Source organism: Sitophilus oryzae, unplaced genomic scaffold (assembly GCF_002938485.1).
Source record: "Sitophilus oryzae breed Bouriz unplaced genomic scaffold, Soryzae_2.0 scaffold_374_pilon_pilon, whole genome shotgun sequence".
NCBI lineage: Eukaryota > Metazoa > Arthropoda > Insecta > Coleoptera > Curculionidae > Sitophilus > Sitophilus oryzae.
Genome location: NW_022146945.1, coordinates 1,996,790 through 2,023,699, shown reverse-complemented (window position 1 = coordinate 2,023,699; position 26,910 = coordinate 1,996,790). Strand labels below are relative to the sequence as shown.

Below are 26,910 nucleotides of genomic sequence, written 5' to 3'. Positions count from 1 at the left end.
AAATTTTCAAAAAAATCCAAATTTTCAAGAAAAAAATTTCGCGAAAATAACCTCAGGATCATGTTTCTGGGGTCGAAATATACTACGCCTAAAAATATTTGCACTTATTTAACAGACTGTTTGGTTTTATTAACAGACTGGTGGTTTTTCGAGAAGCGGTGTAGTTTTCGGATTTCTTGGATTCATAAAGTTACAAATATCGAAGTTTTACGCCGTATGAACAAGCAAGAAGAAATATATAAAACCCTTAAGAGTAATTTGCACCCTTTGAATAATTTGCACATGTTATAAGAGGTCCTAAATACCAATTGATCCAGAATATTATGGAAGGAAAAATCCAAGGAAAACGTAGTCGAGGCAGAAGACGAACATCCTCCTGAAGAACCTCAGAGAATGGTATGGAATGACGTCGAATGGATTACTTAGAGCAGCCGCAAATATAATCAAAATAGCCGTGATGATTGCCAACCTCTGTTAGGAGACGGTACTTGAAGAAGAAGAAATATGTACATTATATGATTATTTTGAAGTGATTAATAGTTATCAATATAAAAATAATGAGTAGCTAAATCTCACAATTTTTTTATTAAGTTTAAAGAATTACTCTACATAACAAATCATCAAATCATACTTGTATAAAAGTTTTAACAAAAAAATTGAATTTGCGATTTTTCTATTTCACTTCAAAAAAGTTTTAAAGAACTCATCACATATATTTTATACATTGCAGTTTGAATTGTTTTGAAACATTTCTATGAATTTCAATGGAAAGCCAGAAAATTGCACTTTTAGAAGTAATATCTTTTATAGTTGAATTCTGAAATGTCTCTATTTCGCATGTATATGTATGTACATATATTTTGTCTAAATGTTATTCGTATGGCTTTATATGAATGCGCGCATGGAAGGAAATATAATATACATTTTTGTTTAATATAAATTAGAAATAAAATTAGCATAAAAAATTCCATACAGGACATAGTATATTAAAGATTTCTTTGATATAAAATACACCAGGTATGCGTCTCGAAAGTGGCTCGCCCCTATAACTTTTTTCAGATAAAAAAACGAGATTTGGTATGTTAGGTCTAATGTTTTTCGTGTCGTGTCCTGACCGGTTAAAAGATACCAAAATCGTAGTCTTAATCATATCTCAATTTTTCAAATAATATAACAATGTTATCCAATTAACATATTTGGAAAAAGCATTTTTTACGAATAATTTGGTACCACAGAGTTGGTAAATCGATTCAAATTGTCGTTATGAACCGCCTGTTACAAATTAAAATAAACCATATGCGAAAATGTCAAAATTTGACATACGATATGTCATTTTATTCAGAGTGTTATTTTCTATCGAATAGACTAACAAAATACCGAGGGTTAAAAATCAAAAGTTGTAGTCATTTCCTGTGAGAACAGTTTGAAACAGGAAGTGACCAAGAACAATAATTGAATACGCCAATTATTTTTTTTTATCTAAAAAAATAAAAAAGTTATAGGGGTGAGTCACTTTTGAAACGCACCCGGTATGGTATAAAAATAATAAATTGTGTTTAAGAATAAAAAAAAAACTGTTAAAAAGAAAAAAAACATTAAAATAATATACTGACTTTATTTGAAACATGTACACCTTTAAATTCCGTATATTAAAAATACAGAGTGTGTAAATTCTGTATATTAAAAATACAGAGTGTGTAAATTCTGTATATTAAAAATACAGGGTGTTTCAATTAACATATGCCAACAAGCTCTCATGGAAAATTTCCCGTATAAATAAGATTTATAGCTACAGATTATTTTGTAGCTACAATAGGTTAAAGTCTTCATTTCTTTCCATTTATTATAATTATTTTTTGTGCTTTTAAGTGCTCGAATCAAATCATGAGGGTATAAGGTATATAAGTGCTACATATTTTATACTATTAAAAAAGTGTTGACAGCTTCACCAGGGACGTGTATATGGCTTATCAGTGGAATATTTTTCTAAAAAAGTATGTGCGCTCCTGACTTTTTTCTATTGTTAGCAAAATTGTGTATGTCGTTTAATGCTGATTAAAAGTTGTATCTTGATATTTTGTCGATTTGGTGAGTGAGGAGTATTTTTCTGTTTACGTATATCTTGGATATATAGGGTATCTTTATTTTGTACATTAAGATTTGTCTATGTATATTATTTGTCAGAGATAAAAATAATAAAAATTTGACATTACAATTTTATTTCAAATTATACATTGTGTCCAAGCTTAAAAAATACTAATGCCTTTTTTATCAATATTCATTTACTTAAATCACGTTTATCTAAGTAAAATTTAAAGACGTTAACTTTCTGTGTTGCTTTATTAAATTTATGAACAATTCGAAAAAAATTTCAAATATCAAAACCTGGAAACATGTTATAATCATAAGGAAATGTAACAATGTTTATACTTATTTAACAAAATAGTCCTTAAACTTTAAAGAAAACTTAAATTTAACAATACAAAACAATTTAATTTTGATTTACGTAACCAAACCTAACAAAAGGAAATTTATTCAGTATTTGCTTCCACACATCCAGTCTCTCGCTCTCAGGTATATCCTTGAAGACCAACTTTTCTCCTATATCAAGAAGTTTTAAACTAGACCCATTCCTGAGAGATTCCCATGTGATTTGTAAATCGTCTCCAACAGTGGGATTGCCAAATTTAGCAAAATTCGTCCACAACCGAACGAAACTTTTCATCGACCTTTCTTCCAGACTATTTTTTTGAATGTCGGGAGTTATCTCGGTGTGAAATAGGTAGCCCAGGTCATCAGCATGACAAACACCTAAGGAAACAACAATAAATCTATTAGAGCAAAATTGTTTCAAATCTAAAATATGAAGCGGGACAAATAATTTATTTTCTATTTTTTTCATTGTTGAATACCACCAACAATATAATGACAAATAGTTACCTGGATCATTTATTTTATTCATTAAACGCTTTAAATGGTTTAATTCAGTACAAATCGAGACTCTGTACAGATAAATTGGATGTTGAGCTGTAGCCAGATGCATTTTAAGAGATTCAATGATTCCTATCAAAAAACAGCTGTCAGTTGCTTCCTAAAATATGTTATACAAACTTAACGGTAACAATCTTCAAGTCTTTACATTTTCTTACATCATATCGACTAGCATTTCTCTCATTTTTGTATAATTTCTCGAGTTTGTCGCAAATTGTCTGTGTCTCGGTTTCTGGCACATTTATCTGATAAGGAATTAATTTTTCTATCTTGAACTCAGGTACGGGAATTCCAGACTGTCTCCTTAGCATCTTGTCTAGGTCGAACAACATGCCTTCTGTGTCTGTGTATCCAAAAACAAGAGAAACTTGGTTATAGCTCCCTTCTTTCATTATGTCTACCGGTGATTTGGTCAGAAATCCATCCGGATTTGGTGATTCTATTACTGCTGAAAAAGGTCTGTTTTTTGCTGGAAAAAGTACCTAAAATGACACCATATTCGGTAAATCACTCGATCAAACAGATATGATAAAATCTATTTAAAAGTATCAACGCACTGTGTAGTTTATTAGAAATAATACATTGTGTCATTACAAAGAATAATACAGGGTGACCCAAACCCTCATCAGTGCGATTTTGGAAATTAGAAGAGATACGGTTAAATGGACGCAAAATTGCGCAACGTGCTGCTGATCAAAACACAGCCATAAATTTTTAAAAATTCTCAATACTAATTTTTGACAAAAAAAAAGAATATCCGCTGTCATTCTCATTTTTTGAATGCCTCTCTTTGGATAGATAATATAATGACATACACTTCACATTCTCAACGCAACTATTTTTTATTCTAAAGATGATGTTATTATACTTTCAAACCGACCTTTTGTCTTTGAGCCGTCATTATCAAGTTTGTATTTTCAAATACACACCGGGATTTTTTATTAGGGATATCGAGAGCTACTAATATACCAAAACCAATATGTTGATAAACCATATATTGAACTTATTCGAAAAATTATATTAATGATTTTCTACCAAGATATTTATTTTTATATCTATTCTCTTTTAGTTTCTAATACATATATGTTGTAATTGAAAATTAAAATAAATTTTTGGAATAAGTGATAAAATCAGGGCCGTGTTTAAAAAATAAAAGTTCATGATAGCAGCCTAAAAACGAAATGTCGCCATCGGTTTGAAAATTTTATAACACCATCTTGTAGAACAAAAAAGTAGTAATGAGAACGTGAAAAATTTATTTTGTTACATCTATTCAAATAGAGACATAAAAAAATAAAAATGAAATCGCAAATATTCTGAACAAAGACGAAACCATAAAGCTTGAACTATAAAAGGAAATGTTAAAACTATTAGTACTAGTAGTAAATATTATTTATATTATACATTAGGAAGAGAAAAGATTTAAAAAAAATTGTAAAGAAAGTATAGTATACTTATACAAGTAAGGTAGATAACAAGAGATGGCAAAACATAACTGGTAAAATTAACATGGAACTCAGGTATCCGTGGCTAGATTTGTGCACAGGGTGCCTAACCAAATTGCATTGGAAGGAACGAACATTTAAAAATACTGTTTTTCTTTATAACAATGATTTAACAAAATTGGTCTGATATTTTTTTTCGTTTTAACTATAAGGAATAAAATTTACGTGACGCGATTTATACTTACATCTCCCATTTTTTCTTGAGCATTAAAAATATCCAGAGCAGGTGCTGCTTTTAGTATTTCCAAAGCTTCTTTATCATTTTTAGCATCTTTTCCTAATAACTTTACTAAATTCCTAGCATTATCCTTACTTCCCCAGAACCATGAATTCAGACAGCATCCACTTTGGAGTATTGCTCGGTGGAATAAGCCTCTTGACGCTGGAGACAATACATGAGCATGAACTGAGGCAGACCCAGCGCTTTCACCAAATATCGTAACATTATTTGGGTCCCCACTGAAGTTTTTGATGTTCTTCTGCACCCATTTCAATGCCATGCATTGATCTTTGAAGCCATTGTTGCCTGGGACTCCCAAAGATGCGTCACTTAAACTCAAAAACCCTAAAAAAATGTTACTATCATATGCCATTAACATTTTTTATAGTAGTTTTATGTTACCTAAAACACCTAACCTGTAATTGAAAGTTACCAAAACTATGTCTTGCAAAAGCAAAAATTCTGGACCGTACAGTCCTGGTCTGCTTGATCCACTTGTTAATCCACCTCCGTAGATATATACCATGACAGGCTTTAAAGTTACGGTGTGTTTGGGCAGCTAAAATAAAAATAATGGTTGATTAATATTTTTTTGGAATTAGTAAAAATTAAAATTAGAACTAATGTAATAATTCTTATATTATCAAAGATCTACAACTCTATATTACATTGTCAAATTCTTTAAGAAATAATGTAGTTTACTACTAATCTCATTTTAAGGAATGTTTTTTTAATAATACTCACGTATTTTGTATAAACATTGACAGACAAACAATCTTCATTTCCGACCAATTCTCTAGTTAGATCATCTCTAGATATACTTGGACTGCCAGGTTTTGTAGCATCTCTAACATCAGTCCATGGTTCTATAGGCTCTGGAGGCTATAAATACAAAACGCTATATAAAGGCTATAAAAAATTTAAATATTAATAACGTAATTCCAGTTAGTTTTAAGTCTAGTTTTAATACGAATAATAGTTAATTATTATAAACTGTTAAACTGTTTTAAAACATGATACTAAATATAATATTACCTATTATAGAATATAGAATAAAGTCTCTCCAAAAAATCCAATATGTATCATATAAACTTTTTTATATGATAGGGCAAAAATAATATGTTCAGACGACATTTTACTAAACAGAGATATAAACCACATAAAAAATACATTAATAAAAAACGACTATCCACCATATTTTATTGACAAAACATTAAACGAAATATAAACCCTAAATTATAGACACAATGATAACAATACACAATATATACAAATTACAATTCCATACATACGAGGCGTTTCAGAAAAAATAAGGACAGGAAATCAATATAACATACGAACATCTTTCAAAACACAAAATACACTTAGATCCATTTTATGACATACTAAACCAATGAATACAGAGCAACAAGCAAAAAATGTAATTTACAAAATACCATGTGAGTGCGATAAATTTTACATTGGTGAAACATCTAGACCTTTAAATGTTCGAATTAAAGAACATAAAGATTGTTTAAGAAAGGAAGATTTTCACAAATCTAAGATTTGTCAGCATTCATAGGACACAGGGCACAGAATAAATTATAACGCCAAAATTATAATGAAAGAACCGATAGCCTAGAAAAGAAAAATAAATGAGGCTTTTTTAATACAATCTAATAAAAATAAATGTACCTATTGCTCATGCATCTGTAGATGTTAGTAGTGTATGGCAATCGCTTCTTTGATTTTAAAGAACATAAATAAACATAACATACGTAAAAATTAAAAATAATCATACAGAAAGTTTGGAACTTTTTGGTTTTACCTTATTAAGTAATTGTTATCAGGTAGTAATTGTTAATTTTGAAGTTTAACTTGATATTATAGTGTCATTTTAACAGAACGTCAACGGTTTTTGTAGACGTATCTGTTTTAAAAAAGTAAAGTGTTCTCGAGTAGTTGAATTTAAATATTTTCAATAGTTTGTTTTCTTTATTCTTTGTATTTTTTAGCCGACCATACCAATAGGTATGGTAAGCTATTAGGATCGGCAAAAAAAAGTTTTTTTAATTTCACTCAAAATGAGTTAATTGGGTCATAAATGACCTAAATACAAACTATTTTCATGGTGTCTGTCTGTCTGTCTGTCTGTCTGTCTGTCCGTCTGTAACACGATAACTCAAAAACCGCTGAACCGATTTTAACCAAATTTGGCACAAAAATACTGTGGCACCAGAGAATCTGGCCATTAGGTTTTGGTGGGGGTAGGGGGTTGGTAAGGGGGTATGGGAGGGGGTTAAACATTTTAAAAAATCGTAACTCCACAATTACATTAGCTAGCGAAACGCGGTTTTCAATTTAAGATTAGGAATAATATTTGCAACAAAATTTGTGATAACATCAAAATCAGTCAAAGTCGCAGTTTTCGAGATATTAACATATTTTAGTATGGGCGGCTATACGTGCCTTCCGGCGCCAATTTTTTTGCTTCCGACGACGGAAAGGGATAAACTTTTCGAAACGTTAAGCATTTTTTTTGTTCGTTAGGCAAATTTGTAAACCTAACTTCTGACAAGTAGTTTCCGTTTGGATTAACGCAGAAGTGTGTACAAAAAAATAACTATTTTATTTTGTAGATTTTCTTGCAGTGGGGAAATACCCATATAGGATTTTTTGGAGAGATGAATCAGCCACATAAATATAGACATTTTTTATAGAATAAAGTAATAAACAAATAACAGATTACCTTAAATCTCAATTCGTTGACTGGAGGTTTGGCAAAAGGTATTCCCAGAAATTCATAAATTGTTTCACCATCATAATTTGTACCTTTAAATCCTCTAATCTTGCCCTCGTTGATTGAAATTACTGGATCATTTGTATCAGCCATGATTCTATAATTAATTTGTTTATATGTTAATCAGCAACACAAGTTTAAAACACTATAAACTTAAAGTGATATTAAAAACCCAACCGAATATTTAATGTAGAATCTATTATTTTACTAGAATTATTACAGTTTTTTAAGTGTTCTTTAAGAGACTGGGTACGGTAAAATTAGACTAGCTAATGCTGAATTTACACTGTCGATGTCAATATCAAGTGTTTCTCGGCTGGGAATAATAGATGTAATATCGCCTATTCTTGATAATGGTTAAAATTAATAATTCTTATCTTTGTTTACTTTGTTGTACGTTAAGTATATTTTGGCGGTTTTAAAAGATATTTTTCGTGAAAAACGTCAATAACATCAATATGATTAATAATTATATTTATTCCACAAATTTCATAAAAAAAATAATACCATAAGATCGAAAAAAAACGGCGTCAATGACAAGACGGCTAAGGAATGACAAACGATGATAATTTTGGTCGTAAGAAAATTGTAATTTATTCTTAAACTGTATAAAACTGATTTTTAATTCTATATGTATAGTATAAAATTCGATAAGAATTATTTGTTTGGAAACAGATTTGGATGTCTGAAAACTTTCTATCCTCTTATAATATTTCTATAATTAGTGTTAAATTTTGACAAGTTTTAAGTAAATATTTATTAAATGACGTCTAGAGATTGACCTCGCCAAAATTATCATTGATGGTCATGTCCCGGCCGTTTTTGATGCCGTTTTTTTCCATAATATCTTGTTTTGAAATATCCGTATTTTTATGTTAAATAGAGGCAGAACAGCGTAAAATTACTTAAACTTCATATATCCAATAATTATTTCTAACTCATTCGACGTATTTGTGAATTAATTCTTGTTCGAGAAAAATATTTGCTTTCAGCAAAATCCCTGAAGATATTTTCCCTTAAAAATAATTTCAACATCGTAATATTGAAGTAACAAATGGTTTAAACGCCTACATGGGCAAAAAGAAACTTATTTAAAAAAATGTAATCAAGAGATGACTAAAAATAAGTTATTTTTCTGCTGAAAAACCATAATATATACAGGGTGTCCCAGGCTGAGCGTGCATTAGAAGTTACTAGAGAACCACAATATCTAGATCGGAGATTTTTTACACATCATTGTTTACAACGAGGTCTAAAAATTAAAAATATTGTCAATATGGCGGCACTTCCGAAAATACCGGAAGTTGACAACGACTTTCTTATTTTAAATGGGTGCCCCCATTTTTTATTAAATACTTAAATTCTCTGTAAAATTTTATGAATTTTGATATTAAAAACTCTATATCTAATATGGACCGTTTTTGAGAAAAAAAATATTTAAAATTTTTGGACGAAAAAAACTGCCTGTCAAAATATGTGTATAACCTAAACGTCAAATTGAGTGATTACCACAGTCATTGTGTCACAAAGAGAAAACTTATCTATTTCAAAAATTAAATTTTTCGAATGTCATATAATAATGGCCGCAGCAGCTATCATAGAATTGAGCGATTAAAAAATTATCATAAATCTGTTATCGACGCCTATGATCCTTATGATAGGCAGTCATTTTCACTCCGTGCCTGCACCCCGTGTCCGCTGATGTTTGCGAGTAGCGGAGTAGTAGGCTTTGGAAACAGTTGAATGGGAGAGATTGTTGATTTCGGCCCAGAGAAGACATTGTTTGTCAAGCTAGTTAGAATTATATTTTTAAATATCAATTTCTGTTAAATATATTAATCTCCCGATTACATCAGAAGTGGCGATGAGTTTAATCCAGCGTTCTTAGGCCGTAACGGCGTATTTCTGACTCACTGACGACTATTGACTTGACTTTGACCTTTGACCATATCGTTTCGTAAGTGCGTCGGTTTCGAGGATCTTTTCGGTCGTCTCAGATACGGGTACCTGTCGGATTTCGGATACCGTCGTCGGATCGGCGAAGCGCGAAAAGGAAACCGGAGGGATCATTCTGCTAGTTCTACTGCTCGAAGATATTAGCGGAAAAAAATGGAGTGCTGGAAAGAAGCGTCATATTGCAAATTACAGACTCCGGAAGATAACAGGAAAAGGTAGTGAGCCAACACATTATCTGAACAAATCTCTTCTGAAAGGTATTTTAAAAATGGCTAGAAAAAAAAAATCCAGTTAAATTCTAAGGTAATTATGAGATAAATTCTAAGATAGTATTTTTAAACAGTAAAAATTGTTGCCATGGAGACAGATTTGAGTTTAAAGTAATTGTTCGGATTTTTCGATTTTGGATTTCGGTGATATGAATCGCCTCGTGGTTCAAGAGGTCTCGAAGAGAGGGCGCTATCGTAGTCGGTTGATAAGGGTCGATTTCGCTTGCGAAAGAAGATGGCTGCAAACAGTGCAAACCTCAGCAGTTTTTCACGTAAAAAAGTAAAATTTTATTATTAAAATTAAAAGTTAAATCAATATCTATCTATGGTCCTCCTGATGAATAAAATTTCTAGAGTTATGTGTTATTTATTATATTAGTTATGTAGAGTATGTGTTATTTTATTCTCATTAAACTTCTTGATCAAGCCGAAACGGAAAAGTGGTTTTCAAACATGATTTTTATTTTTGTGCGTTGAAATATTTTGTTGCGCTTTTTAATTAAAAATATTAAACAAAAGTCGAACAGTAATTTAATAACTTCATTGTTTATTATGTAATAAAAAAATATATCAAGAATATACAGGTATATTCAAGACATTTTATGTGGAAAGGTAAAAAAAAGTCTTCAAAAGTTTTTCAGTTTTTCAGAGGTACTCTATAGATTGTTTCATAAATGTATAATTTATATTTTTCATATATACATTTTTTTAATTATACCCCATTTTACTTATTACTTATTTTATTACTTTAAGTTTAGTTATATAAATGTTATTAATATTTCAGCTATATTTTTAATTTTTCTTGCATTTTACTGAAACTTTCAACTTTAGGTACCTAGTCTAGTATTGCGAATATACTAGGTATTACATGAATGTACTTGGTACTTATCTTTAGTGATTAGAAATACAAGAGAGAAATAGTAGATATGTAAAATTTAAAGTTGAACATTTATGAGATCAAACGTTTATTAAAAGTAAGATATTCTTTGTTAAAAGGCATAATATTAATTTTTTATAGACACCTCATAACCCTTCAAATAGTGTTGTAATAAATTAACACATAGTGAGTGTTAAAATAGTTGTGTAAAATTTGTAGAAGATGAGAACGATGCGTTTATTAAAGTATACTTTTTAATAAAAGCGTAATTTATTTTAATTAGAAATAAATGTAAATTTCCAGATGGGTAAAATTCTAGGCGCCAGAGTACTATTATATAGTAGATTTCACAACACGCTGTAGATATCTCGAAAACAAACTACTAAAGCACGACATAAAATAAATATTCTCGGAAATAACATATTGTTTCGGTAAAAACATTTTAAATAGTTTTTAACAAAAATGTCTAATAGTTAATATACAACTAGCAAATCCGATTATCTTAATCTTATATAAAATGCATACACTTTTCATATTATGCGTAAACAAAAATAAATAAAGCGGTACTATATTATTTTAATTTAAAATACATAAACTAAGCTACCTAGGTATGTACTTAAATCTTTATGCAACGTTAATATATGAGTTTTACAACCCCGAATATAGTAATCATTTAGGGATACCCTTTTACCTAAAAAAACGAATATTCTCAATATAAACAAGCCATATCTCACTACCTGAATACTGTTGGACATCCACGTGGAATGGGACAAGTAGAGAGGCATAATCTCTAGTATGTGTAACAAGTTGCATTACGATATCTAGGTTGAAAATGTTTCAAACATTCAGTTTGGATTGCGTGGGAACTAAGCACTAGGAGCAAAATGAGCGTATCTGGACAAGTTGCGTTTATCCCTCGGGGCGTAAATGATAAAGTCGGCGTTAGCGAGATTCGGCGTAAATGAGTAGCGAATTATGCGAAATATCAAGCGGAATAAAAGAAAAATTGGATGTGTAGCGGACTATATTCAGCGTTAGATCTGCTAAGGATCACTTCGACACACCCCATAGAACCTAATCAATCTCCAAGGTAGACATGTTCATTTGAATTTCTAAGCAGCTGAGGATTGGATGATATGAAGTTAGAAACATCCCAGAATGGCATGCAAGGTCACAGAACAAGTACTGTGGAATAGCTAGGTTTGGCAAGCTATGGATTTGGTTATGGTAGATTCAAACGTGTATTAGGATAGGAAAAAGGAGTAGGGTTAGTTCTACCCGGTACTCTCTTTTTCAAGGTATACGTTAGTATGATAGCTGGAAAAGGCGTGTGGTGGTTGCTAAGGTATGAGTTTACCACCTGGGCGCTTTGTGAGTAGGGCGGACAAGACTTGCGAATAGGGATGAGTCCCGGTATTCGGTCTGATTAGTTCGACCCGGATTGCTCTCTTTTCCAGTGGCTGAAATAGGCGTGGGCCCATAGTTAGATTTAGATTTTACAATTTACATTTTAGATTTTAGAGTTTAGATTTAAGAGTTTAGAGTTGAGATTTAACTTTATTTTGTTGCACGCAAGCTGCAGATTGCGTGTAACACCAATATATAATAAGTAATTCGTTTATTTTACCTTTTGAAATTTTCTTTAGTCCCTGAATAATTTATTTGTCCATCATGAGTTTTTGAGTATTGTTTCTGAGTGAGTTACGATATTTTATTTTTATTTATTTAACTTTCTTTAACTTCTTTTATTTATTATTATTTTATTTATTCTTTTATTTATTTTTATTTATTAAACGGTTCTGTGATTATGTTTCTCCTTTTAGAGTGATGTAACGATAGTAACAATTAGCTGATAAGGTTTTGTCAATTGGTTTTGTATCAATTGTCCAGTATCAGCAGCAAACAATCTAACATACATTTTATTTCAGCTTTTAAAAATGTTCCTTTAAACGATTCTGATTATGTTTCTCCTTTTAGTGTGTTGTAATAATGGTAACAATTAGCTGATAAGGTTTTGTCAATTGGTTTTGTATCAATTGTCTAGTATCAGCAGCAAACAATCTAACATAATATATTTTTATTTCAGCATTTAAAAATGTCCTTTAAACGATTCTGATTATTTTTGTCCTTTTAGTGTGATGTAACAATGGTAGCAATTAGCTGATAAAGATATGGCTCAGCAGCAAAAAAACTAATAAATATTTTTATTTCAGCATTTAAAAATGCCATTTAAAAGGTTCTGATTATTTATGTCCTTTTTAGTGGTCCTTATGATTAGTAGTCCTTATGATTCAGAGGAGTGAGGACACTCATAAGTCAGGAATGGCCGAATGTTATCGACGCCTATGATCCTTATGATAGGCAGTCATTTTCACGCCGTGCCTGCACCCCGTGTCCGCTGATGTTTGCGAGTAGCGGAGTAGTAGGCTTTGGAAACAGTTGAATGGGAGAGATTGTTGATTTCGGCCCAGAGAAGACATTGTTTGTCAAGCTAGTTAGAATTATATTTTTAAATATCAATTTCTGTTAAATACATTAATCTCCCCTAATTACAAATCATTTTTTTCCAATGGAAACCCACAAAAAAATTTACAGAGAATTTAAGTATGTAATAAAAAATACCCATTTAAAATAAGAAAAGTTGCTGTCAACTTCCGGTATCTCCGGAAGTGCCGCCATATTGAAAATATTTTTATTGGATAGATCTCGTTGTAAAACTATGATGTGCAAAAAATCTCCGAGCTAGATGTTTCTCGTCGTTATCTAGAAACTTCTAATGAACGCTCAGCCTGGTAGATTCTGTATACCTTTGTATATTTTGAAATTTAATAAAAAAATATTCAAAATTAATTCCTATCTAAACAAATCTCAGGCTACCTTATTTTTCTCATTTTCTGTTATTCTCTAAATAGGTAAATGTTTGATTATTTCGAAATGGTTAATATCAACATAAAAGTAAGGAGTAAATGTCACTCTATTTTGCAAGATTAAAAAATTACTCTACATAACATTTTACTTCAACTTTAAGTTTTATAAAAAAATCAATTTGGGATTTTTCTATTTCGTTTCAATAAGTTTTAAAGAACTCATTATATACCGGGTGCGTCTCAAAAGTGGCTCACCCCGATAACTTTTTTATTTTTTCAGTTAAAAAAACCAGATTTGGTATGTTAGTATATAACATAAATTAGGATTGATTGATATATTCAGTTGGTTTCGGTTACTTCCTGTTTCACCGGAAATGACTAAAGCTTTTGATTTTTAAATGGCACCCTCTGTATTTGTTTACTTTATTCGATAGAAAATTACACTCTAAATAGAATGACATATCATATGTCAACTTTTGACATTTTCGCATATGGTTTATTTGAAATTATCACTTGCGATTCGTAACGAAAATTTGACTCGAAATACCCAGTGTATGATATCAAATTATTCGTAAAAAAATGCCTTTTCCAAATTTATTTTTCCAAGGCTCCTTGATTAAGAATTAGTGTTTTTAACATAGCCATGGCACTCTAGATTGAAATTTAAAATACAATTTTTTATTAAGTGAGAATGTCAAAAGTTGACATATGATATGTCATTCTATTCAGAATGTCATTTTCTATCGAATAAGTTAAAATACCGAGGATGTCATTTAAAAATCAAACGTTGTTGTCATTATTTCCGGTAAAACAAGAAGTGACAAAAGACAACTGAATACGTCAATCAATCCTAATTTTTGTTATATACTAACATACCAAATCTCGTTTTTTTTATCTGAAAAAATAAAAAAGTTATAGGGGTGAGCCACTATTGAGACACACCTGGTATATTTTATAAGGTTTGAATTTTTTCGATACATTTCTATGAATTTCGATGGAAAAGGCAAAAAAATTCAGGCAAATTTGTTTATTAGTAAAGCACTGCTGACAACTTTATCTCCGTTGGATTAACGCAGCAGTGTTTACAAAAAATAACTATTTTATTTTATAGGTTTTCTTACAGTGGCGAAATACCCATGGGACTTTTTTGAAAAGATGAATCCTCCACAGAGGTATAAACATTTTACCCTGTATATACTTTGACTTAGATTTTATCACAAAATAGTTTTAAATTTCCTAGTTTATGAAAAGAATAAACAAGTATAGTATGATCAAAATATAATTAAAAATTCGATATTTATAATGTTGAAAACATTCTCGAACAACTTATTGACTTACACTCGACGATACGAAGTAAATTTCCTTCCGTATCAGAAAATTCCAAACAAAACGAAAACTGTTCGAAGAACAAACATTTAAACATTGAGGGAAAGCAGTAAAATTTTCTACCTCGAATACGTCGAAAAGTTTTCCAGCACCCTCGGAAAAGCCGTCTAGAAATATCAATTTTCTTTTTATAGTTTCAGTTACAAATTTATGTCAAAAAAATATAGTGCGTTGGACACATAAGTATGAACACGATTAATACCAAAACTGTTCCAAGAATAAAAGCATATCGTCCCATTGCTGCCAAAAGTCACTAACTTACTTTTTATTACTTCCGAGAAAAACGCGTTTAATGAATTAATGAATTGCATTGCATAAAGATGTTATAGTTAGTAACTATTCGGTATTAAAATAAAACATAAATAGCCAAAAATCGTAGTTAATTACTTTTCAATCGATTCTCCGCTTCAAAATATAGTTAGTGATTGAATTTGGTTGTTCGGAAAAATGTTAGTTAGTGACTTTTGGCAGCAATAGGACGATATGTATTTGAATAAAAAATAACATCACACTACCCTAGGGTTCCCAACCGTCCTCTATTCCAGATGACAGTCATCTTTTTGATCTCACTGTCCTCTTTTCTCTCGCGTACTGAAAAAGTCCTCTTTTTTACATACCAAACTCAAAATCTAAAAAATATTCGTCTATCGCCACAGTGCTTTAAAAAATTGTTAATCTCTTTCACTACTCCCACTCGTTTGTACAGAAAAGAAATTGGAGAAATATCTATGTATAAGAAATATTTGTGGAACCGATAAACATGTTTAACTATTTTATGTTTACTTACTTTTGTTGAAAATGGTTTATTTTAACAACTTTTGAGTATAAATATTTTTAAAAAAGTAAGAAAGACCGTCAATCGTATACCCTTTACATAACTTTTTGGGAAATCTAGACATTTAGGCAAGCGTTCAAAAAATTTTCGCCTATGCTTTTTTTTGCCCTCTCGTCTATTTTTTATTTTGAAAGTTGGCAACCCTCCACTACCCCTATATCATCCTTTTCTCGAAGTATCTCACAGCACTTTTAACCCTTTCATAGCTTCGTCCTGGAAAAACCAACAAATTTTGCTTTATCAAGAGGACATACTATAGCTGGCTATAGGCTGGGTGCATTTCAGTTCATTTTTAAAATTCCGACCGCAGCGATCGATACGGCAAAAATTAGAAGTACCAGGTATAAAGCATTTCATGCAGTTTTTTTTTTCGTGCATATTTACAATTCCTCCTACTTTTTTTTGTATTTTACTATTAATTATTTTGTTTAATATAAAAAAGGTGTTATAAAAAGTTTATCATATGCAGGGCAAAAATAATATGTTCAGACGACATTTCACTAAACAGAGATATAAACCACATAAAAAATACATTAATAAAAAGCGACTATCCACCATATTTTATTGACAAAACATTAAACGTAATACAAACCCCAAATCATAGACACAATGATAACAATACACAATATATACAACTTACAATTCCATACATACGAACATCTTTCAAAACACAAAATACACTTAGATCCATTTTATCACATACTAAACCAATGAATACAGAACAAACAAAAAATGTAATATACCAAATACCATGCGAATGCGATAAATTTTACATTGGTGAAACATCTAGGCTCTTAAATGTTCGAATTAAAGAACATAAAGCTTATTTAAGAAATGGAAATTTTCACAAATCTAACATTTGTCAGCATTCATGGGACACAGGGCACAAAATAAATTTTAATAAGGCCAAAATTATAATGAAAGAAGCGATAGCCTCTAAAAGAAGAATAAAAGAGGCTTTTTAATACAATCTGATAAAAATAAATGTATTGCTCAAGCATCTGTTGATGTAGTGATGTACCGGCAATCACTTCTTTGATTTTCATTCTTGAAAACACTGGTCTAATGTTTGCAATTGCTATATTTACTAATGACATCGAAATTAATTTATTTAGAGGTCATTGATATTTTCCTATAAACTGGCTAAATATTTTTGAATATTATTTTAATTTTTTTTGTTCTTTGACATTGTAAACATTTATAAATGTTTATTTTAACAATAAGACTGACAATATTATTTGTATAATGTTTTGTATTATCTTTTGTTTGTTTGTTTGTGTACCTTGTTTTTTTTTACTTTGTTTGTTAGTTTACCTTTGTCTACAAATTGAAAAATTTTTTGACAATAAAGGCATTTATTTATTTATTTATTTATTTATTTTAAAGAACATAACATAAATAAACATAACATACCTACGTAAAATTAAAAATAATCATACAGAAAGTTTGGGGTTATTTGGTTTTACCTTATTAAGTAATTGTTATCAGGTAGTAATTGTTAATTTTGAAGTTTAACTTGATATAATGTCATTTTAACAGAACGTCAACGGTTTTTGTAGACGTATCTGTTTTAAAAAACTATAGTATTCTCGAGTATTCTCGAATAGTTGAATTTAAATATTTTAAATAGTTTTTTTCTTTATTCTTTGTATTTTTTGCTTCCGACAACGGAAAGAAATAAACATTCCGAAACGTTAAGCATTTTTTTGTTCGTTAGGCAAATTTGTATAACTGTAAACCTAACTTTTGACAAGTAGTTTCCGTTTGGGATTATCGCCAGAAGTGTTTACAAAAAATAACTAAGTATTTTATTTTGTAGATTTTCTTGCAGTGGCGAAATACCCATAGAGGATTTTTTGAAAATATTTACTTTTTTATTTTTATTTTTCAATTTTTACAAATTAAACTTAATAAAACTTTTAGAATAATTATACAGGGTGAGTCTTAAATAAGTGCAAATATTTTCAGGTCTGGTAGATCTCGATAAAAGAAACATATCTTCCATTTACCATTTTTCAAATCCAAAATAATCGAATTATTTAAGTTTGAAAATTTAAAAAAAATTGTTTTTTTTTGGAAAAATTTTGAGAGCCACCGGATTATTTCTGTATTTGCATCCCTTAGTGCCGTAACAATAGAGACAAGCTGTAACTATGATAATATCAGAGATTAAGAAATTATACCGTGGAAAAATTTGCGGTGAACAGGCAGTTCTAAAAAGTTTTCGAAAAATATACAGGGAAAATCGAGGGGTGTCTCACTATTGGAATTACATGTACATTTTCTTGGCAGTCGCTGGCAGTCATTGGCAGTCTTAAGGCAGTCGCCTATAATAATTACATAGCAGTCATAGGCAGTCTTCGTCGTAATCATTGGCAGTCGCTTGACAGTGAAAGATTATTTTGACAGTACGTGTACATTTTTTACCCGAGTGAGACACCCCTCGGGAAAAATTAAAAGAAAATGCACGATTTTCAACATCTTTTTTTGTGAAAAATATCTCATAGACGTGCTCCTGGGGTCGAACTATACCAGCACTGAAAATATTTGCACTTATTTAAAGCTCACCCTATATAATAAATTTTTCGTATACTCGCTATTTAAACCCGTGTATTTGTATTTGCCGGTTGTTTACGATATTCTCCGATGATGGCAGCACCGGCGGAGAATGCCAACAAGCCTATATTGCCAATATATCTACTAATTATACTTCATAATTGTTTATGAATGTCAACTGTCGACACTGATCGATCATCAAGGTAGGTACTTTAAATATACAAACTTTTTTTTTACTCTTGTACTTTAAATATACAAACAAAAAATTTTGAATTTTAGATAGCTTTAAGCATATAAAGAAAAGAAAAAAAGAAAAATCTCGAAATATCTATATCGTTAGGTGTCTTTAGGTTACCGCTACTGGTAACTGACTTTCTATAGTCGACGAAAAGTTCGATTGTATTGTCTAATTTTATTTGCATATCAATGTAACAACAATAATTCAAAGTTTAAGAATTATTGCTAGTCAAACTTGTTTAATATTATTTTGAAAGTTATATTATACCCGGGAAAAAATAGAAAGATGATCTCGAAGATGATCTACAAGCAGAAATGAGATTCCATCAAAAATATAGAACGCAATTTTTTTTCTCAAAACGCAATTCTTCAACTAAAAAAGTTGTAAGGTATCATGTAAAACCCAGTCATGTTATATATTTTGTTATAAATTGTTAGTTTCAATATTAGACATCTTGATTTCTGTAATAATTATAGTGACTTTGCAATTGTACATCACCATAATTATAAAAGAATAATCTAATATTTTAGATATAGGAAAAGTAAGAACTTTATCAGAAAAGAATTAATACGATTTTCAATTAAGCTTACTGTGCTACGGAATGCGGAGTTTTCGCGTTTTTTAACAAAAAGTGAAAAAATATCCCATACTATAAGTATAACAAAGTGGAAATGGCAAAAGAAAGTTGGCCGGTTTCCAATTTCGTACTAAAATTACCTATTAAAACTTCTTCCTCCAGCCAATCACAATTAAATGAAATTTATAAGGTCCGTATTTGGTTATTTCTTTTTTAGACGAATAAGGAGTAGTCTGGCTATTTAACACGTAACAATGCCTTTTACGACTGGGGCTTATTATCCATTAATTTGTTTTTCTTTTTGCCTTTTTCTTCGCATCCTCAGCAGTTCAGCTCTTATTTGATAGTTATTTCACCAACATGCGTTAGCTAATCCTAGCTAACAAAATTGTTTTTTATACGGTTAAGTTTGAAATATGAAAGCAAGAGCATAACGCTTAATACAGATCTTACCAAATAAACTTTTAGTCACGCAATGGGCTCTTTCACAAAAAATAAAATACCCAATTCAAGGACAGAATCTGAAATAGAAGACTATTTTCAGTATATTTATCCAAAAAAAATAGTTCCATGACATTGAATAATTTTTTTATAGGCCCTCAAAATTGCTTTAATTTGAAATAATTTTAAAGTGCCAATTGATGACGTATGAAAAATACGCCCAATCACATTGCAGAACCGTGCTCGTGCACCAGCCAGCAACTGGCAACATTGCGATTTGATTTGACCAGCACCACCTCAACTCAAGGCCAATCAACATGATATGGGCAAGGCAAATATGGCGGCGAAGGCAGCGCATTATTAAATTGTTTACCTTTAACCTGCCGGTAGTGGTTTCTCGTTCCGATTGCATACCAGAAATAATTAATTATCTCTAGTTTGTTGTGCTTCAGCAACACGTTTGTTTAATTCTTAGTATTCAGTGCATGGTGTGATCAGAAAATTGTGATAAAATAACAGTGTAACAAAAATCCAAACCAGACATTCCACATAGGGAACTTCCTAAATGAGTAAAAAGCCTTCGCCGCCAGTCTGCATAGTACTTTATAATGGTTATTTACAATAATCAAAAGATAGGTATTAAAGGGTTAACATTTTATTGTAGCATGTCTTTTACATGCTCTGTTCCAAATTGTCACGGGAATTATAGAGGGGGTCCCAAGGTTTCTGCTTTTATATTCCCCAAAATATGACGAGCTTCGTAAAAAATGGTTGACAACTATTAAAAGAGATAATTTCACTCCTACTAGTAGTTCTCGGGTAAGAAGTGCATTAAATATGCCTCAAAAAGGCCAAAGGCCAAAGCCTCTGTTACCCTAGTGAGGATGTAGTTATGGCTACTGCTTACACTTACCTCACTATAAGTAAAATATTGGAAGAAGAATCAAGCTTTTTACATCAAAAAGATCACAGAAAGATATTGACAACATTGACATTTGAAAATATAAATGGCCTGGATGTAAGTCTTTTTTTAGGTCACAATTGCCCCTCACATACGTCAGAATTTATTATTAAATCCATCTTGTTCAGAATATCCAATATTTTATTGAAGAACTCTGCAAAAAAATGAAATGACGTCTTTACCACAAAGACAATGCTCTATGTAAAGAGAAAGAGTAAAGAAAACTAAGCTAAGCGTAAGTTTTACTTACAAACCCCCAAAAAGGTATTTAGTTTTTTTTCTATATGAAATCTTGAAACACATATTATATTTTTTATTTATCCTCACCTATTATAGTTTAAATTTATTCCATTTGTGTAATGATGCGAAACATAGAAAAAATATTCCATATTTTTTGACCCAAGCCAGTGTAGTTTATAATTCCAAGAGCATTTACCAAGGCTTTTACTAAAACAAGTAATTTTCTATACTCTCCATAATAGTATATATTTATCAAACGTTCAGTAAATTCTAAACTATGGTAGGTAAGTGTTGGCAATTGAATATTTAGTTTATATTGCTATTTTCTGTCATACATTTCTGGTTATCTCCTTTTCCGATGATTTTGAACACCCTATATATGCTACCTCAAGTTTGAATATTTTAACACTACCTATTTTCTGAGAAAGCAGACAGATTTTTATAAAAAGTAACTAACTGATGAGAACGCATAAAAGTAATAATACAAAAAATTCCATTCTTATGTGGAGAACTTTAGACTCCCTGTATATTAAAAAATTAGTGAAATATTATGTAATCTAACCCACATTTGTGTGAAAAATGTCTATTTGGAAATAAAACAGGTTTTAAAATACGCGCCAAATAAAACACTTCTATCTCCGCCATATTGGAAAAGGTTGAATAGCCTTGTGGGGAGGTGGTGGTGGGTCAGCATTGTGGCTCGGCCGCGGCTGTGTTGCCGCTTTTCAACATGCCAGGTGTGACGTATTAAAAATAAAGTGCGGATTTTTATTCTGGGCTTTTTTGTTTTTATTTATTTTCTTAAGAACGACTTCAAATTTTTCGAAAGTGAGGTAGCAGAAAATTCTAGAATTAATTGCTTTATTCAATTATGCTAGTTCCAAAATATAGTGAAAGAGCCCATTAGGCTAAGTCACGTGATTAGCCTAAGCTTGGCCAGCACAGCGTTGCTCACTTTTATATATTTTCTTTTAATCAAAATACTTTAGAAAATAAAAATAAATTAATTATAAATATATAAACAGTTATTATTTACATCAACAAAACTTACCTTCTTAACGGCACTTAAGGGACATAAAGGGTTATTACTATCGCTTTCCCGTTCAAACTATTCTATAAAGTTGCGATGAGTTTTTTTACGGCTATTAAAATATCTTGTATACTTCGCACTAAAAGAGGTTCTAAAAAGAGCAACGTTCGACTGCAAGGCCTGCTAGTAAACATTTTTAAGCTTAAAATATCACAACATTATTTATTTAAACTAAAAACTCACAATAAAAAACTAAAGTGTTAAAACGAATGACAATGTAAGGAAATAAATAAATGAACGCGGCAACTTGACATTTTTTACAGCAGAGCTGCTACCACAATCCCCAGCGGGAAATTTAAATTCCACTTAGTCAGCACGGCGCCGAATATGTCCATGGTTGGCAACAATTAATTTAATCAATGGCATAACTAAAAGTTTATTTGATATGAACCGTATAGTAGTAGTAGTAGTAGTTTCTCTAATTCGGACACACGCCAAATCGGACACTCCATAGTAGTTAGGCGTCTCTTATCAACAGGACAATTTTGTGTGTGTGTGATATTTTTACCTCTTTATTCCTGATCCCAACAAAATTCAGAGGCAAATTAAAATAAAGTCCGCATTTTCGTAATTAAAATGAATTATAACCAGTTGCTGTTGGTCGGTAGACAGTTGCATGTAGATGCAGTATGCAGTATGTAGAATTTTCTTGGTAGTTTCAAGGTGTTTTATAAAGTGCTTGATTTTCGTTCAAACAAAAATGTGTTTAAATTTTGAGTTTTGGTTAGAAACAGTAAAAATATGAAACAGTAACATTATAAAAACATTCCTCCAGTAATCCAGATACCTCATTAATTTAGGGGTCATAGATGTTAGGATATTAACTCAAGTTTATGATAAAGTTATCGGAGACATATACGTGCATAGAAAGCAAAATTCATCTGATGATTCCAGAAAGACTTATTTTGAAATCGAGTAGTGTAGAGCAAATATACAGGGTGTCCCAGGCTGAGCGGGCGTTAGAAGTTTATAGAGAATTACAATATCTAGATAGGAGATTTTTTGTACATCACTGTTTCACAACGAGATTTATCGATTAAAATTACTTTCAATATAGCGGCACTTTCGGAATTGGAAGCTGACAGCAACTTTCTTATTTTAAATGGATTCCCCAATTTTTTATTACATACTTAAATTCTCGGTAAAATTTTATGAATTTTGATATTAAACACTCTATACTTAACATTAACCGTTTTTGAGAAAAAAAAATATTTAAATTTTTTGGAGGAAAAAAACTGCCAGTTAAAAATATGTGTATAGCCTAAACGTCAAATTTAGTGATTACCACAGTCACTGTGCCATAAAGAGAAGACACGTGGTTATCTATTTCAAAAATAAAATTGTTCGAATGTCATATAATAATGAACGCAGCTGTCATGGAATTCAGCGATTAAAAAAATTATGATAAATAATTTTTTTCAAATGGAAATCCACTTTTTTTACTTCAGTGAAAACGCTTTTCAATTCGTTACTTTTTGACTATACATATTCCTATACCTAAAATAAATTGTTTTTAAGTTACTTGAGATTTAGTTTTAAAGCGTATATTTTTCTTGATCTTTAAACGTCAAGTGATGTAAAACAATAGATCTGGCCATGTCATATTGTGACACTTTGTTCAAAAAGCAGTATGTTATCGATCATCCTTTCCAAGCCAACTTTGCGCTGTTTTTTCTTCGGTCATACTGTATATTATTAATAATATCAACTATTAGATATCATCAAAGAGCGAAAATACGAGATATATTTTTTTAAATAAACTTTTTAAACTCTTAAGGCAGGTAGTATTAATTTATAATATAGGAAATTCTTCTTCTTTCTTCTCAAACTCACCTTTTCAGGAGAGAGTTGCGTTACCTAGGCTGCCATTCTGGCAAAATATATATAGGAGAAATTCAAATAATTAGTTTACTGACAGTAGAAACAAATTGCCTGATCGTTTGACACTTAATGTCAAAGAAAGCTAGATAAAATCAAGAAAAATTTACGTTTTCAAACTAAATTTTAAATAGCTTATAAATGATTTATTTTAGGTATAGGAACATGTACTCTCAAAATTGGAAAACCTTTTCACTAGTGCTAGTGAAATAAAAAAGTGGGTTTCCATTTGAAATAATTGATTTATGAATTTTTTAATCGCTCAATTCCATGACAGCTACCGCCATTATTACATGACATTTGAACAATTTAATTTTTGAAATAGATAGCCCCATGTCTTTTCTTTATATCACAGTGGCTGTGGTAATAACTAAATTTGACTTTTGGGCTATACAGATTTTTCTGACAGGTAGTTTTTTTTCGTCCAAAAATGTTAAATATTTTCTTCTCAAAAACGGTTAATGTTAGATACCGAGATTTTAACATCAACATTCATAGAATTTTACAGAAAATTTAAGTATGTAATAAAAAATAGAGACACCTATTTAAGATAATAAATTAGCTGTCAACTTCCGGTATTTGTCGCCATATTAAAAATATTATTAATTGATAGATCTCGTTGTAAAACAATGATGTGCAAAAGTCTCCGATCTAGATATTGTGGTTTTACAGAAACTTCTAATGCACGCTCAGCATGGGATACCCTGTATATTTAGTTGACCCGACCGATGGGTCAACCCAGTTGGACGCATGTCAGCCGCTTAAAAAGAATAAAATGAAAGATAGTGTTATTATAAAATATATAAGTTTAATACTTTCGCATTAGATATAGTAAAACAGAATTTGAAATGATATATCTACTTTTTACTACTACTGTCATTTTCATTTAAGCACTTAGTAGTGATAAAATAAATTAATTACAAAATTATTTAGATAAACATCAGAATGACCAAGAATATATAGGTTTAACTTTTGATTTTTAAAATTGAAAGAGAGATTTAGAAAATACGTGTGTTGAAAATTAAATTAAAAATACGGACTGAAAAAATAAACTGATTCGGTTTGATTGAATTATAAAATAGAGATGCAAAGCAATTTCGGTATTTTTTTTAATACTCTGCTACTTTGTATGATATAATAACTAGTGATGGGCAAAACTGTTATTTTTAGATAACAGTTGAAACTGTTATAGTTATTTATAAAAAACAGCTTAAAATAACAGCTTAAAAATAACAGGTTTCTTTATTTTACTGCTAAATATCTGAAAGTATGAGGCGGTCACCGCCAGGCGTATTAACGCAGTTGCAAGTTGCAACAATGACGTGCTCGGCGGTAATATTTCCAGGGTGTCAAAACATTTCTAAATATCGATTGTTATCTAAAATACCTCTCTAAAAACGGTGGTTGTTTACAAATAAGCGCTGTTTACAAATTGCGATATAAAAAAAGCCAAAATTCCGCCACTCGTCTATACCTATACATTCCGATCTACCTACGCCCTGCCCCTCGATCCGCGTAGATCCTGAATTGAGTAGCAGTGTACAGGGTGCATCTTACTCGACGGGCGAGAAGCTCTTAGTTATGATTTTACCATTTGCGGTCAAAAAATAGCAATATAAGAAAATGTGTAGTATATTCTTCATAAGTAAACCAACTACACACTAGAGTTCGAATTAGAAGTACACTTAAACTAGCGTGTACCCGCGACTTTGTTCGTGTCGAATTAATAATTTCTAATGGTGATGATAAAGCAAAACAAGAATTTCCATTAAAATACAGACTGGATAAAATTTTCTCATATGTGCCAAAAATAAGCTTTAAACGTCGAGCAGTTTAAGCAGAATCGTGGTTAATCAATTACTCAACTTTTTGGAACACCCTGTATGATTTTTGAAAAAATGTCAAAATATCTAAAAAAACAAAATAAATTATGCGTGTCCAGGCGTTTTCCCGAAAGACTAACCGTTTTTTAAATAACAAATATTGTAATATTTGAGGGGCGTTTTCATCCTGTTCGAATTTGAGATTCGAGAAACCCCTCCCTATCGAACCTCAACCCCACAGTCAATCCGTTTGCCAAAAATCAGCTTTAAACTTCAAGCAGTTTAAGCAGAATAATGATTACTCAAAGGTCATATTTTATGAAACACCCTATATATATGTTTTAAAAATCTGAATATATGTAAAACAACATAATAAAATATACGTGTTTTAAGAGTTTTCTGAAAAACTCACCGGTTTTTAAATAAAAAATATTTTAATATTTGGGGTGTGGTTTCACCCTCTTGGAACTGGAATTTCGAAAAATCCCTTCTTATCGAACCTCTACACCCTAGAATGAATCCGTTTTCCAAAAATCAGCTTTTTTCGTCAAGGGCTTTAAGCAGGATCGTTATTAATCAATGACCAGATTTTTCAAAACACCCTGTATACATTATTAAAAAATCTTAAAATATTATTCTGAAAATTTTTCAGAATAAATAAATACCTACATATTGGAACTTAATAAGTAAGTACTGAAACATACAGCGCCATAATATCTCGACCTCCGCCCGTTATGCTCGTAACAGGTTGAAGTAATGTACTATCTAAAATAACTGATGCGTTATTTTCCAAACTGTTTCGAACCTCCATCGACAATCGACTGATGCAGCAGCGTTCCTTTCCCACTCCGATTATCTCGACCACCGCCCTGTTATGCTCGTAACAGGTTGAAAAACAACGTATCTAAAATGACTGCTTCTCCAACCTGTTGCGAGCCTCCATCGACAATCGACCGATGCAGCAGCTTTCCTTTCCCACTCCTGTTATCTCGACCGCCAGGCGTTATGCCCGCAACTGTTTCAAAAAACCTGCTTCTTTTATATCCCATTATTTTTAAGCGGAATCGACCGAAGCAGCTACGTTCGCCGTAGCGCATTCCCCACTCCGTTGTCCGTTGTCTCGCCGCCTGTATCGATGGTTGACGAAATAACATGTTTTCCATCCATACTAGTTGTTTTTTGGAATTGCTTCGAGCAGCCATAGAATTTCGTGACGGTGCAGAGCGCCGACTTCGTTTTACGAGCGGCCGATCTCTACGTGTCGTTATTTTATATCTGTTATTAACATTGAAAATGTTTCTGTTATCCTATAAGGGAGCCCAAATCGAATTAAAATGCTACATTTGCCACACCATGACGACATATATACAAGGGTATAGGAAATCTCGGCGCAGCGGCGGCAGTCGGCCAGCGCGCGCAAA

At 31.1% G+C, this 26,910-nt stretch overlaps 2 protein-coding genes across 2 annotated transcripts in view; one reads left to right on the top strand and one right to left on the bottom strand.

Annotated features, from left to right (window-relative positions):
- Window positions 1–26,910, top strand: part of LOC115885102 — a 304,133-nt gene that overhangs the window by 60,394 nt on the left and 216,829 nt on the right. The window lies entirely within an intron of this gene.
- On the bottom strand, window positions 2,322–7,838 carry LOC115885103 (esterase B1-like). Its single transcript, XM_030903891.1, has 7 exons — window positions 7,445–7,838; window positions 5,461–5,598; window positions 5,119–5,275; window positions 4,682–5,061; window positions 3,150–3,473; window positions 2,941–3,091; window positions 2,322–2,811 (listed from the first exon to the last, which is right to left on the bottom strand). The coding sequence occupies exons 1-7, from the start codon at window positions 7,586–7,588 to the stop codon at window positions 2,492–2,494; spliced, it is 1,614 nt and encodes a 537-aa protein (XP_030759751.1). The 5' UTR covers window positions 7,589–7,838; the 3' UTR covers window positions 2,322–2,491.